This window comes from Emys orbicularis, chromosome 1 (genome assembly GCF_028017835.1).
Source record: "Emys orbicularis isolate rEmyOrb1 chromosome 1, rEmyOrb1.hap1, whole genome shotgun sequence".
Lineage (NCBI taxonomy): Eukaryota > Metazoa > Chordata > Testudines > Emydidae > Emys > Emys orbicularis.
In genome coordinates, this window is record NC_088683.1 from 334429284 (window position 1) to 334445554 (window position 16271).

Sequence of the window (16271 nt, forward strand, 5' to 3'; positions counted from 1 at the left end):
TGTTAACCTCAGAATAAAGGAAAATGACTGTCAAGCCTTAGTACATGTTTCCATATGCAATATCATTTGGACTGACCTGTTGGTCCTGGAAAATAAAATCAGGGTTTTATTTAAATCTCACTTATTTAGTGAGTTGGTTCCAGTGAGGTAATAAATTATTGCTTGGAACCTGCTCTCCTACTTATGTTATTTGATTAAGACAATCCAACCAAGTTTAGTCTTCATATAAAACATAATCCATTGCATCAAAGTCATGAACTGCTGTGGGGTTACACTGAAGTTACCAAAACTCCTTTAAAAAGCTCCAGTGTCTTGTACTAATGCTCACCCTTCATGCCACTGGGGCAGTTTATCCTGAAAACAACTGAAATAATAATTGGTTATGAGAATTTTAATTTACCTTCCCTCTCAAAACATTGACTATCAAATTCTTAGTGACCCGCATATAGATACGTATTTATGTGCAGGTGTGTATGAATATACAGTGTATACCAGAGAGGGAGGCAGAAAACCTGAAACACTATATAATAGATGGGCTACTCTTAGATATAAGAAAATGATAGCACCGACATGTTCTGGTAACGATAGACAATAGAAAACTTGAGCTTGTGTGTTTAAGATATCACCAGATTCTTCTGATGGAACTCTTCATGTAACGTACTACAACCCATAGTGTTTTTAAAATGATAATTTATAAATGCATGATTTAAAATTTTAATAACTGTAAAACAACTGAAATATTAATTAGTTTAGTGACACTATGTCAGAAATGAATGACACTATTAAAAGAGTTACTATAAAAGAAAAAGGGGTTTAGTCATGCTCGAATTATGTTTGTGTAACTGATTTAACTATATTTCTCAGAATTCTCATGAAGAAATATATTTAGATATTAAAATAAATAATAATTCAGGCTTCCAATGTTAGCTCTATGGATCATGACCTTTAATTCATATGGACTACCTTCAATACATTTCTATATACTCTGTAATGATCTCTATAAGCAAATACAATACTTTGTATGCTTTCAAATTCAACCCCACTAAGTTCATACAGAACACACTGATACTACTACAGAAAAAATATATATCGTTTGATCTTGTTCAGTATTTAAACTTACATTTTATTGTCAGGCTTCCTGGCAGCAGGCTGTGCAGGTTGCAAGTGGAGTCAGAGACTATCACGGCTGAGAAAACTAAAATTAGTGGGTGGCAGTTTGGGATGCTGGCAAGCTGCCTCTTAATATGATCTCTGTTTGCTTCTGCTACAGGTGTGAAATAACTGACTTTGTAATATGGCTTGGATAGCTATTGTCCAACACCACTAATGTTTTGGCTCAGTGCCCCATTTGAATCTTTCTATCCCCAGCCACATCACAGGATATACATAGAAGGGACAGCCAGGTTCTGTTGTCACCGTGAAAATCCAGAACAACTTCACGGAAGTCAGTGGAGTTATTCCAGATTCAACTGGTTTAAATAAGATGAAAATTAGGAGCTAGATATTAATGAATTATGTATATGAGCTGTCAAGAACAGTGGCTACCTGTGTGTAGGGGGAGTCAATAGTAATTTCTCCACTCTTTTGCTTGATATTTCAGCACAAGCATTCAGAATCTAGGACCATAAAGCTGCCTAATGCCTGCCACATTTTGAGTTTCTTTCTTCTTTCCCACCCACTCTTGATCCATCTGTATCATCCTTTCTGCTCCCATAGCATCTTCTGCATACACAGTGCTTTGGCGGGAATGTTCAGGTTTTCTTTTCATTGAGAAAAACAACTGATTTCATGATTTACTTTCTAACGGGAAAATTACATTTGCAAGTTAACCAGCCTTCTGTATTATGCAGCCGGTTGCAATGGGCAGGGTAGAGGCAGAATTTCATTTCCTCCATAGCAGTGCAGTCAGTGAGCTCTGTGTGAGAGGTCACGTTTCAGTGTTCTCTAGCACTGCTCTTTCTATTCAGCCACTTGCCCTATCAATAGTCTACAGCTGCGAAGGCAAGCTTGCCCTTAGACACTTCCATCCACTGCACATGGCTTCAATGGGAGTTTTGTGTGTGTGGATGAGACAGAATTTGGCCCTTTAGTTTTTATGTAAACAGCACCATCTTGAGCTTAAGCCTTTCCTAAGGCACATGACTAAATACTGTAGACACTTTGGGAATTTAAAAATGTTTGATGTTTTTAAAATTGTATTTGTGTCCATCTTTAAATGAGCCACATGTGATATCATAGGTAGATATTAAAGGTAGGAAGAAAAACTCAAGATTTAAAAGTGATCTGAAAGACTGAGTTTAAAAACAATTCAAAATTAAATGGAACTTTAGAGGCTTGCAAAATTTCTATCAAAACCAGACTACAGTTACTATATATTTTAGTTCTTCACCAAAATTCATAAAGAATAATGGGTTTTTTTTGTTTTGTTTTTAACATTTTAGGCACAAATAAGAGTTAAGTGTCCAAATCCCATTGGCTTTCAGTGGGAATTGAGTATGTTGCGACCCTTTGTTTGTTTGAAAATCTCTCCTTCAAGCCCTACCTTTTTCTAACCACACCTGTCAAACACTCAGATGCTACCAACCTTTCCCACATTGAGTAGAAACATATTTGGTAAGTAGCTCCATTGATTTTAAGGGTGGCCGAATCTAGGTCAATATGATTTACGGCATATTAGATAAGGGTGGTACAAAAACATAAAATGGATAAGTCGTCTGGAATTAAATGTTCCACCAAGTTCAGTCCTGTATACTGTACATTTTATTGCCAAATGATAATATGATTTTTTTTTAAACGTGGTTAGGGACTCAAGTTAAAAAAGTTGGTCCAGATTCTCTATTAGTGTAAGCTGGTGTAGCTCTATTGAAGTCAACTTACATCAGCTGAAGATGTGGCCCATTATTTATGTTGGGGGTGGTATAAATCTTTCACTTGCACATGTAGTAATAGGAGCAAATTGTGCTCTAATTTCCAGAAGTGTGAATCTGGAGTAACACAGCAGAATTTGTCCCATACTATCTAAATAGTCACATTGCATATACTATATATCATAAGAATTTTAGGATTTTATAGTGAAGAAGATCCAAGTCTCCAGTCCACAGTCAGAGTGAGGCAATTTAGAATCAGTGGCAGTGCTGTTTAAGTACTGACCGGAGGATAGGGGCCAGGGAGAATAATATGCAGTTAAAGACATTCTTTATTTTTTATTTTACCAACTTCCACCTCCCCACCTGGCTTTCCTGTCATTTTCTCCTGTTTCATCTTCACTCATTTACTGATGGGAGGAACTATTTTCAAAAGGCTAAGACCCTGACTTTTATGCTGGTAACATCATTGAAATTATAATGGCATAAAACTTGAATAATTTAATTGTGAAAAATGATCCTAATTTAATATCATACAACACTGTGCTAATGGGCACATGCAGCAAGCAGTAAGAGCTACAGCACGGAGTTCTAAAACCACTGCAAAATTTCAAAGAGGGGGATAACTGCTAAGCAATAGGAGCACTTTCCTTAGCCACTTGTGAGTAGGCCTTTAATTAGTTATAAGGCCAGTCCCATCCACTGAATGAAAGAAGAGGAACATTGTATTAGCATGTGGGTGGAAAACAGAACTAGAGAGCCAGTTTTATTGTTATTGGTCAATGTTTTCTATTTTTGTAGAAAGAAATGGAAATTAAATGGCAAAAACTATGTTTAAACGAGTTTAATGTTATCAGATACACCTGTGGCAGCATATGTTTAAGACTTGGGTTATTATTTTCAAAAGCATCTAATTACTATTTTCAAAAGTGACGTTAGCACTAAATCTTATTGATAGTCAATATGAGCTATAAATTAGTGACATGGAGTTCTTGAAGGGAACTGGTAACCACTAAACACTAATGAACTATATTTCTGAATTGTTGGAGACCTTTTCTTTTGTAGCTGGGGTTAAAACAAAAATGGTGAGGGCTAGTACAGCCGTACTATATACTAATCTTTAGTTTAAGAGCACAGACTGGATCTAGGAGTTTGCAAGGGCCTGGTTTCACAAGATCTAAACGCCTTCTGAGCGTTGCTGAGCAACTTAAATTGATTACAGCGTGTCTCTAGGCATGACCATGAAGAAATGCTTTGGGTTTAGGGTTGTGTGTGCTGGCTGGTTGGCTGTATATCAGAGGGCACAGCTCAGTTTGGCCGGGTATGCCTAGAGTGCTGTATTGCTTTCAGGGTGGGGGAGAGGTTGTTAATCTCATCAAGGAGACTGTAGCATACTGTAATCTAGAACTGGACTCAATCAAATCATTTTTTAAAATTTTATACAAATCAAAAAAGGGACTCTGATTAAGGGCCTGACTCATGGACTTGAACTACTGTTTGTAGCAGTTAGCAGTACAGCAGAACAATCTGTGGTACTGTTCAGTATGTTCTGCTAACTTGATTATATGAGAGCAAAAAAAAAAAAAAAAAAAAAAAAGAATATAAAAGCTTTTATCCAGCGCCCAATGAAATCAATAAAAAGACTCCCACTGACATCAGTGGATCAGACCCTATAAGATTATTAGTGGATGTGTAGATTTACTTCAAAACAAGGAATTTTGTAGATGATAAATGTCAATAAAACATTTATATCAACCAGTCAAGAGTTCATACATATGCAGCATTTATATATTACATCCCCCAATGTTGTTTATCCCTGATAATACTCCCTTTATCCACCATCCTTCCTACTGTGATGTAGCAGTCTCAACTTTCCCTGTGTCACATTCTTTACGCTCCCCCGTGCAATGTGTCCCTACTCACTTCCTGTTCTCATTGGGCATGCAGGTCCTGTACCTTACTTCATGTAGCTGCATTCCTAGCTTTCTCCTTCCCGACTACTGCTTTTTCCTCCCACTCCTCATGCAGTCACTTCCCTGTGATATCCTAGGACATCCTGCTTTTCCCTCTGCCGGCTGCCCTCCTCTACCTCATTGCATGTGGTCCCTATCTACCAGGGTTATTAATAACAGATGTTAAGACAAATAGAGTTCTAAGGTAATCATCTCATTATATTGATTTGAAACATTAAGCATAGTTTTGTGTTTTATATTTCAAACTGATAATAGAATCATAGGGTTAGAGGCACCACAAAATTCATCTAGTCTAACCCCCACCAAGATACAGGATTTGTTGTGTTTAAACCATCGAAGACAGATGACTCTCCAGCCTCCTTTTGAAAACCTCCAGTGAAGGAGCTTCCACAACCTCCTGAGGCACTCTGTTCCATTGTCCTACTGTTCTTACAGCTAGGCAGTTTTTCCTGAGATTTTTTGGGATGATTCAGCTACATTATAGAAAAAAAAGTGTTCATTCACAAGTGTAGTATCACCTCCATGACATTTCTATAATATTATATTATATAGTATTTTTTAAAAAGCCCCACAGTGAAGTTTCACAATGAGTGAAACTTCAGCCCAGTGGTGACTTGGATGGAGTATTATAAAAAAAAAAAAAAAAAAAAAAAGGAAAGTCAGAATTTTATGGCTTATCAGATAGGCTTTCTTACAAGAAGTTATCTGCAGTTGCAGTAAGTGCTAATGAACTTCATGTCCACATACTTTGGAGAAGAAACTAAAGACCACTTTTAAAATTGTAACCGCTGGCCAGCAGAGCCGTGGGGAAAAAAACGTGCCAGAGCAGCAGGATGGAAGGCAAAGCACAGAGGACTAGGACACCAGATCTGGGTGAGTGCAGCACAAGGAATGGTCTCTGCGGCAAGGGCAGAGTGTCAGGAAAGGAGGGCTGAGGAAGGGGAGGAGAAAAAATACAATGTAAGAAACTGTAAAGAAGGCTAATTAAACATTTTGGGTTCCCTCAGTGTCACCAGAACCCTTCAATATAGATAGCCTTGTATCTTCACAGTTACCCATGTAGTATTCTCTCTATATACCATACACGCACATGCACACAAATATATATTGAAGAGTGTTTGATTGGCACATTGAGGGCTACTTTTAGTATCTTAATTTTCCCTCTATGCCATTTCAGCACACATTAGTTTGCCTAATGGATGCTGATGTGAGAAGGCAAAACAAGTTATATGACTGGCGATTTGAAAGTCTCAGTTTAGATGAAATGAAGGAAAAGTAGGTTAACTTTATCCAGGGCATGAGTAACGGCCTAAAATTCAGCACTGTTGACATGGCGAAGGATAAGAGAGAGGTGCAATTTCCAGTTAACTTTTTTCCTAAGGAATACACATGAATTTTAGCTTCCAGGTAATGTATCACAACATTCCAGTGTGTGCTATTTTAACTGGAAATTGCATCAGTGTATTGGATACTTTGGCTGGAAATGGAAATTTGTATAAATAGAAAATTCCTGAGCCTGTACATCCTGAGCCGCTGCTATGAGGAAGCAGAGCTGAGCTGCTCCACCTTCCTCTAATATTGAGGGAAAAACACATTGGAGCAATGCAGTCCAGAAAATGAGGAGTCTGATGCTCATATTTGCTTCTGGGGCTCCTGCTGCTTGTTCACTAGACCTAACTTTGAGATGGCTCTGGTCTTGTATCTTTTTGCGTAGGGCGCATGTCATCTGTTCTTGACAGAGGAAGGTTTCTGAGCATTGATGATAGAATTCATAGCTTAAACTGGTTTGTTAACAAGTTCCACTTGAGAAACTTGCAACGAATGCAAATATTTTTGCTTTGACAGTAATCGCATACATCTGTCTGGATCTTGAGCTCAGTGACTAGCAATACTGAAGTTTGGTTGGTTGCAGGTAAAGCCCCAGCAGATGCACCAATTACTTTACATACTGTTTACCCGCTTTGGTGACATTGAGGCTAACCTTGGAGTCACCTCCCCCGCTGCCACATTCTCCTTTGTCGTACCACCATTTGTTTTTCAATTTGTCCAAGAGGCCTTGTTCATTCAGTTTTAAAACTGCGAGGTTAACAGCATTTCTTGAAACGATAAAACATATTTTGTAAGAAACTGCACAGCTGTTAAGATGTTAGAAGGAATGAGGACTTAAGCTCTTTTATAAGCTGGATCCATACACTAAATAAACCTCTCATTTCCATTTGACAACCCCTCTGACAGTATAAATAATTTTGCTTACTTTCAGAGGCAAAAAAAGTGTTTCCAGAATACAACAGACTTTTTTTTAAATGACCCAGCTTTTAGCAAGTAAAATTCTATAAATTCTACGAACCAAAACCAAAAGAGTTATGTGAGCATCTTCGCAAAATAATGATAAAAGTCAGACTGGATTTATATTTCTGGTTAGCTTGAGTCTGTTTTGAATATGAACACTTATAGAAACAGGTCAATATGGGTCTAGATTTTTTTTTTAGATAGGCAGTGTTATCGTTAGTGCTATAAAATAAAGGTTTTAAATCTATCTCCTATTTTAAACTAAGGACTACAGTTATTTAAAAACTGGTTGATTATTAAATCTATCAAGGCATTTATCCTGCATTCACCACCTTTTTGGAGGCTTAACAGCTGTTTAGGATGCACTGCCTCATATCTTTGTTAATGAGGTTTTAAATAATGAATTGATATGTGTCACAAGGCCTAAAGCTAGACAGCTAAATCAATATTTAATCATGCATATTATTAATAAGAGTTTAAATAACGCGTCACATGTTTATACTTTACCTACATGCTTGGTTTCCTAGGGTGTGGGGAGCACAAACTGTGCTACCTCCCGTTAAGGGGTGCAGCATATTTCCCCCTAGACATCCAACCAGATCTACCAGCTGATGTGGTGAGGGCAGGAAGCCATGACTCCATTTAATGTTGGGGTACCATTCACGTCCACAGGGGCAGGATCCGTGATCTCCTGAGCACAGGGACTGCAATTCTGGCCAGCCCTTACATGGACTGCACAAGATGTGTGTGTATGTGGGCGGGGTGAGTACGAGATGCTTCATACTACCTTCCTCTTCCCCTATGCCCCTGTGAAAAGATTAGCAGGAATCTATCCCTAAATAATAAATTCTGACCACACTCATGGAAGGAAGGTAAATGTTATTATCCCCATGTACAAATGGTGATGCTGAGGAAGCACCACTTCCCCCTCCCGTTGCTTGTCCCTGTTGAAAGCCCTCTGTGGAGGCTGGGCAGGGACTGGAAGGGGACTTCCTCTGTCCATGGCATCTTCCCATCACTAACTCTGAAGGACTTCAGTGGGGACATTGACTTACCTGCTGTCCCCCTCACTGATGTGGAACCCTGCGAGGAAAGTCTGGGAGAAGCAGCAAGTGGGAGATTCTTTGGCAGCAGGGCTCCTATAGGACTCCTGCTGCCAAGAGTCATAGGAGATATCAGGAGGGAATGAAGCTGGACAGGATCTCCAAAGAGATGACTGTGATTCCATGGATCTCAGGGGGATCCCATCTGAGTTTGATGGTGGAACCCTCTGCTCAGTAGGAAAGGGGCACCTGTGCTCCAGAGTTGAAGGAACAGATTAGAAACACAGTGAGTGCAAACTCATGGAGTTTTCCACCTCACACAGGGTCAGATACATTCCTATTTATTGGGTAAATTCACATTTTAGAACATCTCCTTTGTCCTTTATTGCCTGGAAATGACTTTTCATATGAACCCCTCTTGGAAACCGGACAGATCTTTGCTGGTTAACTATGAAATTTTGGAAATTATTTCTAAACAGATGTGACCTGCTCCTCTTTTTATTGTAGTTAAGTTTATATTAGATTGTCAATGCAGATAATGTAATTGCTTGCCTTCCCTTGAAACTGAAAAGGGAGAAATATAAGCTGTACTGGGAGTTATAACAGACTGTTCTTTGTGGATAAAGCCTTCGAGGGGAATTTAGCAGCCAGTCTGACAAATGTAATTTTATATAAGCACTCTAATTATGGGTCATGATCTAGAGGGAGAGGATAAATGGCAAGATTGGATTGAAATTGTTCATTTGTCCCTTTTGTTCCGGGAAGCAATTGCTTCTAAACCAGAGATATTTACTATGGGTTTCTAATTAAGCTTTTAGAGACAAAGCCAGTGCTTTTAGACTGCTCACTACGTTCATAAAATTGCCAAAGCTTCCATTAACTCGAATGGGAGTTTTACCTGAGTGAGGACTGCAGGACTGAGGCCAAGATGGAAGCTGATCCCAGCAGCCTTGTTTCCTTGATACTGAACCAGACTCTGTGTCTTGAAAAAGTTTAACATATAAGGCTCGAGCCTATTGCCATTGAAGTCAATGGTGAAAATTCGCACTCGTTTCAATGGCAGCAGGAACAGGGTCTAACATAGCACCAGAGTCTGCAAACCTGAGTCATGTTGCTTAGCCCTTAAAAGAGTCGTGCCAGTGACAGTGCTACTGAATGCCAGGGTGGCAGAGCCTGGGCCTTATGAAATAGGTGTGGTAGGGATAATGAGCTGCCTCTCAGGAGCAGCCCTAATTAAAGCCTCAGTTTGGCAATGCACTTAAACAAGTGCCTACCTTTAAGCCTGTAACTTCAATGGAGCTGCTTGTGTGCTTAGCGTCAGCCCCTTGCTTAAGCGCGTTGCTGACTCAAGGCCTAACTGCAGATTAATCATGCATATTATTTAAATGAGATTGACTTGGCACCACTATAGACATAATAGTTTAGCTGCTATTTTGTAGTTTCTAAAAAGTATCTTTATGATCTTCAACATAAACTGTATTACATGTCCACAGTATTCTCTCTGGGCTAAGAACTCAGTCAGTGCCTATTCAAGTAAGTGGAGACTTTCTATTTACTTCAGTTATGACTGATAAAAAGCCTTAAATCCTGAAGTCATTAATCAATTCTTACTGTGTCCTTATTCAGGCAAAGATCTCTCATTGACTTCAGAGAAAATTTTTCCTAAGAACAGAGCAAAAATGTAACAACTTAATAATAAGGATTTTGCCCTTAGTACTTCAAGTTTCAGAAGATTTTTCAGGTTAATGTTCATATAACTTAGATCTTTCTTCTGGCTATTCAAGGTCAATGTTATAATCTGTATATAAAAAACTAGACACGTTTGTTTTTTTAAAAGACGCTGAAGAATTAAACCCCTTTTTAAATTTCAATCTGGAAGGGGGGCATTATTCTCATTTACCAAGTATTCTACTTTTATCCCTAAAAGTATTAAAGGTTAGTGAGGAAAAGTTTTCCATAATCTTTTAGAGTAGCTGCAGCTGCTTGATAGAAGTCCTAAAACCCCCCAAACAAACAACCCCCCCCCACAAATACAAAAACCCCACCCACTCATGAGAGGGTTATTTAGCAGGGTTATTAGCCATATCCATAGACAGTTTCACAGCACAATAGAAAAATGGAAATAAAAAGGATGGAGAAGTAAATGAGAATTTAAGATGCAATCATTGTTCTGAAATTAAGCGCTATTGTTTCTAATTCTAACATATCGTATTCCTCGTTACATCTAGTAGGCCATGTAAAAACAGGTTAGTTTCACACTGCTCTTTCTATTGCTTTGTTATCAGGGTACAACTCAAAATATGTAAATAAACTGCTGCCCTCTTCCCAGTGAAACATACAGAGAGATTCTATGCTCAGACTGTAGTATCTGGTGCAGAAATGTCATTGTGAAGCAGAAATTTCTCAACAGGTTCGATGATGATTACTTTGAATTGAAAATATATTTGAGCCTGGAGGGCTAGAGTCCATCACTCTTACTCATGCTAAGTAGTTCTTTACTTAGGAGAAGTTCTACATAACATGAGTGGCAAAATTGTGATCCAAAATAGGGACAAATCTTAAAATCCTCACTCAGGCAAAACTTCCATTGAAAACTCCAATGAAGAATATGAGACTTTTGCATGAGTAAGGATTAAATAGCAAAAACAGAATAAGTACTTTGTGATTTGGCCCATAATACTTACTATTACTTTGTATAATTATTAAAATCTTCATAAGCATTTTATTAATAAAGGAAAAACAGAATCCTTGGACACAATAGTCAAATCAGTTTAGCCCAATCTGCCTCCTCGTATATTGCAACTGTTTCCAATCTATCCCTCAGTTCATTATTCTTTGAGTGCATGTACAGTGTTTTCAATGTATGGATCTTGGGTACTGTTAAAGCAGCGGTACACACAGGGTATAGTTACAGCATGGGAATCCTGGAGAGATTTGTTAAAACCATTACATGTCTCCTCATGCAGGAAGAGCACAGTGACAATAGCAAGCACAGCTTCAATTTCTACTTACTGCCACATTTTTTAAAGATCAATTTTTCAGTAATAATTTCCAAAAAATCTTCCCAGATGGTTTGGGCTATTAGTTCACTGTATTTACTAGTGCCATTTGGAGGTATGTATTTGACAGTTAACAAAAATTAGAACTACGCAGACAGAGAACCGTGCAGGTTGTCTGCAAGGCTTATGCAACTGCACAGTTCTTTGCAAAAAATAAATACAAGTCTGGAAAGGAATAACTTGTCTTCCCGTTAAAAGAATCATTATATAAGTCCAGTCCAAAGCTCACTAGAATCAGTGGAAAGATTTTCATTAACTTCAGTGGGCTTTGGATCATGGCAGTAGTTAACAAGATGAAATTTACACTGAACGTCACTCAATGAAGTAGCACTAGGCATCCTGGGTGGTATTCTGCCTTCATTTGAACTCGAGCATCTCCCATGGCTTACCTGGTGCAAGTGATGGTGGAATTTTGCCCTGATATTGCCCTGATATTGTTCTCCTGTAGTAGAACACAGATGTACACTGACTTGCTGAAAACACTTTAAGGGAGTATTGCTAAACTATAGCATTATTTTATAGCTCAGCATTTTAGAGCCATTTAAATACGCTAGTATATTTTAGAGCATTCGAAGGATAAAAATATTAGTGTATCAAAGTGGTTTCCCTGAGGCCTCCTGAGTTTGTGTCCTCGTTGGGAGACATTGAGAAAGGTGGTTGACAGAAGATCGGGGAGCCAGGTGGCTCCTCTTCTTGCATTGTCAGAGACTGAGCTTATTGACTAACATTGTTCAGTGAATCAGACATCTGTGAAAACAGCACAGAAAAGTGCCTTCCAATACGCGCTGTTGCTCACTTGGGAAAGCAACAAAAGAACTCTTACTTGGAATTTACAGCCAATTCACCTAAAAATTGGTCTGAACCAAACCCCCAGATCCACACACCCCTGCGCACCCGGGGACCATCAAAAATCCAAACCTGGATTCTGATCCTATCTTTACAATGGGCCAAACCAGAACCCCAGATCCAAAACCATTCCCAGAAGTTGGGGTGTTTGAAATCTGGATATAAATCTGAATTTTGTGTCTGGAGCCCATCACTACTTTCAACTGCTCAGATTAGTCGTACAAATCTAGGGAGTTAGTGAACTAGTGTATTCACTCCAGACTTGAATGACCAACAGTACGTCTGATATTTCAGTTTGCATTATTGATAAAGGTAAAATGAAAGGTACTTTCCTTCTTCTTAGTCCAGATAAATCTAGACTAAGAGCAGGCTCATGATCAATACGATAAGAAACATGTTTTAGGAAGAGGTTATATAAATAGGTCTATGTTCAGGCATAACTGGGTCAAAGAGTAGGACTGGATTCTCTGGTTCCTAAGTCCACCTTGCACTGCATGAGGGGGCAGATCCCCAGCTGGTGGGAATTGTCAGCTCTCCAGTGAAGTCAATGGTGTGATAACAAATTACAACAGCTAAGGATCTGGCCCAAGCAGCAAAAAAGTGGATTTAAAGCCGTGGAGGATTCCACCGGTGGAAGAGGAGCTATCTGTTGGCATAGCTGTTTCCTGTCCCAGCTCCTCACCACTCATGGCATAGTAGGAGGGAAGTTCTGGGGATGGTATGGGTGGGGAAGGGATGTGATGTAGCTGAGCTCAGGGACCTTATGCTAGTGGTGCAAGTTGGCGCTGTCCCCTTACCACTGTAACTCGCACCAGGGCCAGAGGGCTCAGGATCAGAAAGCCACAGCTGGTTCCTGGACAGCCTCCCCTCTCACTACATTCCAGCTCTGCTTGGATGCAGTCGAGAATCTGCCACAGAGATATTTTGTAAAATACATGTAGACACATGTTTATAGCCTATTCACATCAGCCTTTAAAATTATTTATCATACAGAATAATTTAAATCACATCTTATCCTGCAAAAAGTAAAAATGCGTCTGTTTTTTTGGCTACCTATTTTAATGATGTTTTGGAAAGTGCTGATGTTAGATTCTAATACCAGTACAATCTGCATGTGTTTGACAATTCATCAAACAAATGGAGTGCAGATTGTATGAAAGTAGTTGGATATGTTTAATAAATTAGGAATGAAGTAAGCATTCCTTTACTAAGAAAGATCTATCCAAAGTATATCTGATATTTTTTCTCAGAAGACTTGAAGGATCCACAGTGGAAATAAAAAAAAAATATCTAAAGGCAGGATGCACATTTAAAAGGAAAACCATCTGGTCACTTCAAAGGTCTAAGGACAAACTTTCTAAAATGCAGCCTCTAATTTTGCATGTGCAATCACTTGCAGGAGCAATTCTTCATGTACTGGTATTTACACATACAAACTATTTACACACCCAAATGGTATTTGCATGAGCAAATTATGTGCAAATGCTATAATTTTAAAATACAAGTAACAGACATGAACAGATTGCACATGCAATTGAAAATTCAAGTAAATTTACAGTCTGACTTTGAGACTCTTTGAAAATTTGGCCCATAGTCAGGGCCGGCTCCAGGCACCAGCTTAACAAGCAGGTGCTTGGGGCGGCCAAGGGAGAGGGGCGGCACCTGCGGCAATTCGGGGGCGGCAGGTCCCTCACTCCCTCTAGGAGCGAAGGACCTGCCGCTGAATTGCCACCGCCGATCGCGGCTTTTTTTTTTTTCCAATTGCCGCCGCTGATCGCGATCGCGGCTTTATTTTTTTTTTTTTTTGGCTTGGGGTGGCAGAAATGCTGGAGCCGGCCCTGCCCATAGTTTATATTAAATAAAGAATTATTAGCTTAAGTTGGACTAGACTCCATAATAAGATTACAATTGAGCAATTCGGTTGTTATTTATGGGGTAATGTTTCTTCATCAAAAGGAAACGAAGGTCTGATTCTGTTCTCACTTATCTTTGATTCTGGTGTAACTTCAGTGACTTCAGTGGAGTTACTCCTGATTTACACTGGGGTAAATGACAGGAGAATCAGGTCCTATGGCCCCAGTTCAGCAAAGCACTTTAACACACACTTAATTATCAGAGTGGTAGCCATGTTAGTCTGTATCCACAGAAACAACGAGGAGTCCGGTGGCACCTTAAAGACTAACAGATTTATTTGGGCATAAGCTTTTGTGGGTAAAAAACCCATTTCTTCAGATGCCCATGAAAGCTTATGCCCAAATAAATCTGTTAGTCTTTAAGGTGCCACCAGACACTTAATTATGAGCACATGAGTAATCCCACCCCTACTCAGGAAAAGTCTTAAGCATGTAACTACTCTTAAATCTCAATGAAGGGATAGAAGTTAATGGGATTTAAATATGTGCTTAAGTACTTTGTTGAATTGGGGCCCTTAAACTAGATAGTTAAAGATATTTAGGTGCCTAAAGATGCAGATACTGCTAGTTCCAACAAATAATGGGAAACAGGCACTTACACACTTTTGAAAACCCTACTAGGCGCCTATCTACATCTTTAAGTGCCTAAATATCTTTGACAATCTAGTCCTATATTCTCAAACCTTAAAAACTTGAAAGTTTTCTAGGGTACGTTCTGTAATAAGCAGTAAGCACCATTTTTACAATTAAAGATATTGTTTACCCATTTAAATATAATAGAAAGAGAGAGTGTTTTGGGGATACTAGTAGTGTGATACTGACTATTTTCTATACTGTAATTACAAACCAATATAATTTATATTTGACATTCTTCAATATAATACTTTGGACTTCTATCACTTCTTCCATCTGAAGATCCTAAAACACTTTACAAACATTAAGAACGAAGTGTCACAACATCCTCATAACCTGGGTAAGGATTGTTACCCCCATTTTATAGATTGGGAATCTGAATCACACTTCAACATTTTCAAACGTGGGTGCCTAAAATTAGAGATCTTACTCCATAGTTAACCACTTACACAAGAAGGCTGATTTTCAGAGGTACTAATCATTTACAATTCCCATGCCCCCCCCCCAGCATCCAACTCGCTTAATTGAACTGGACCTTATAAATAAACATGAGGCAAATTCCGCCTTCAAACATGTGGCATTTCTTTGGGGATCAAAGAATTCCACATGGGTGTCCACATGGGTGTCAAACAGAAGAAATGGTTTAATAATAATAAACCTGACAAAACGGTGTGTGTTTAACACAAATGAAATAATGAAGTCATAGGGGCAGATCCAGTGGCTATAAGACAATGTAAACCAAATGAGGCTCTGCTTCCTATTGTTCAAAATATTTATACAAACTCCAAGCTATTTTGGGGGGGGGGGGCGGTGTCTCCAACCACACCACTGTAATCACTTCCTGGTATTAAACAAATACTTTAATATAGGCAGATATAACAGCTGACTTGGGCAAGTAAGAGAGTAGAATCAGCCCCTCAGCATCCCTCTGTGCTTTCCACAAAGCTGTTATAAACATGGGGCTCTCATGTGGGGTTATGTTATTCTTTATATTCACTCAGTGCAAAGTTTAATATAGAAACAGAAAACCAGTTTCCCTGAGTCAAGAGCTGCTTTTGCCTGCACTAACAGTGGGAATTTTTCTATTGATTCCAAGGGGCAGGATTGTGCTGATAAGCAGCAGCAGTCCAAAGCCTGAAACTGGTAATAAATGTTCCAGCAAAGACTGGGAGTGGGAGTCCCAAAGTGCTCAGCAATGGTATAACTGTAGCCCATGCGTGGGAGTTTTATTATGGACTTCTTGCAATGTAGAGTTGGACCCCTGCTGACCGCTTTGAAAATTCCATCTTGGTAGTGTGAGGATTCCGAGGTTTCCCACACTTTAATTCAATGCAACTTTTTCAAAATCAATTATTAAAATAAATTTTAAGAACTCACTTAAAATGTAATGTTTTAAAATGGACACCCCTCACGCAAGGTGTTTAATATCTAGCCTGATTCTTCTCTCACCTCTGATGTGGCCAGTTCAAAGCTCCCTGCCCTGTTTAAACCCTGAATAGGTGCTGCACAGAGGCACTTCTAGTAGTTGCCTCAGCATCCTCCGTGTACCACATAAAGGGACATGGTGCTGGTCCAACATAGGCCTGTGTGGAAGGCCAAGCAGGGAGCAAGCCAGGGGAGAGGCCACAAGCTATATGTAGACATAGTCCTG

General features: G+C 39.1%; 1 protein-coding gene across 2 annotated transcripts in view; it reads right to left on the reverse strand.

Moving 5' to 3' along the window:
- Positions 1–16271, reverse strand: part of GRIA4 (glutamate ionotropic receptor AMPA type subunit 4) — a 289331-nt gene that overhangs the window by 12147 nt on the left and 260913 nt on the right. The window contains exon 14 of one of the 2 annotated variants that reach the window (XM_065405361.1): positions 6819–6933. The exons of the other annotated variant lie outside the window; for it this stretch is intronic. Within the exon in view, the coding sequence (XP_065261433.1) occupies positions 6819–6933 (115 nt within the window). The remainder of the gene's footprint in view (positions 1–6818; positions 6934–16271) is intronic. 2 annotated transcript variants of the gene reach the window in all.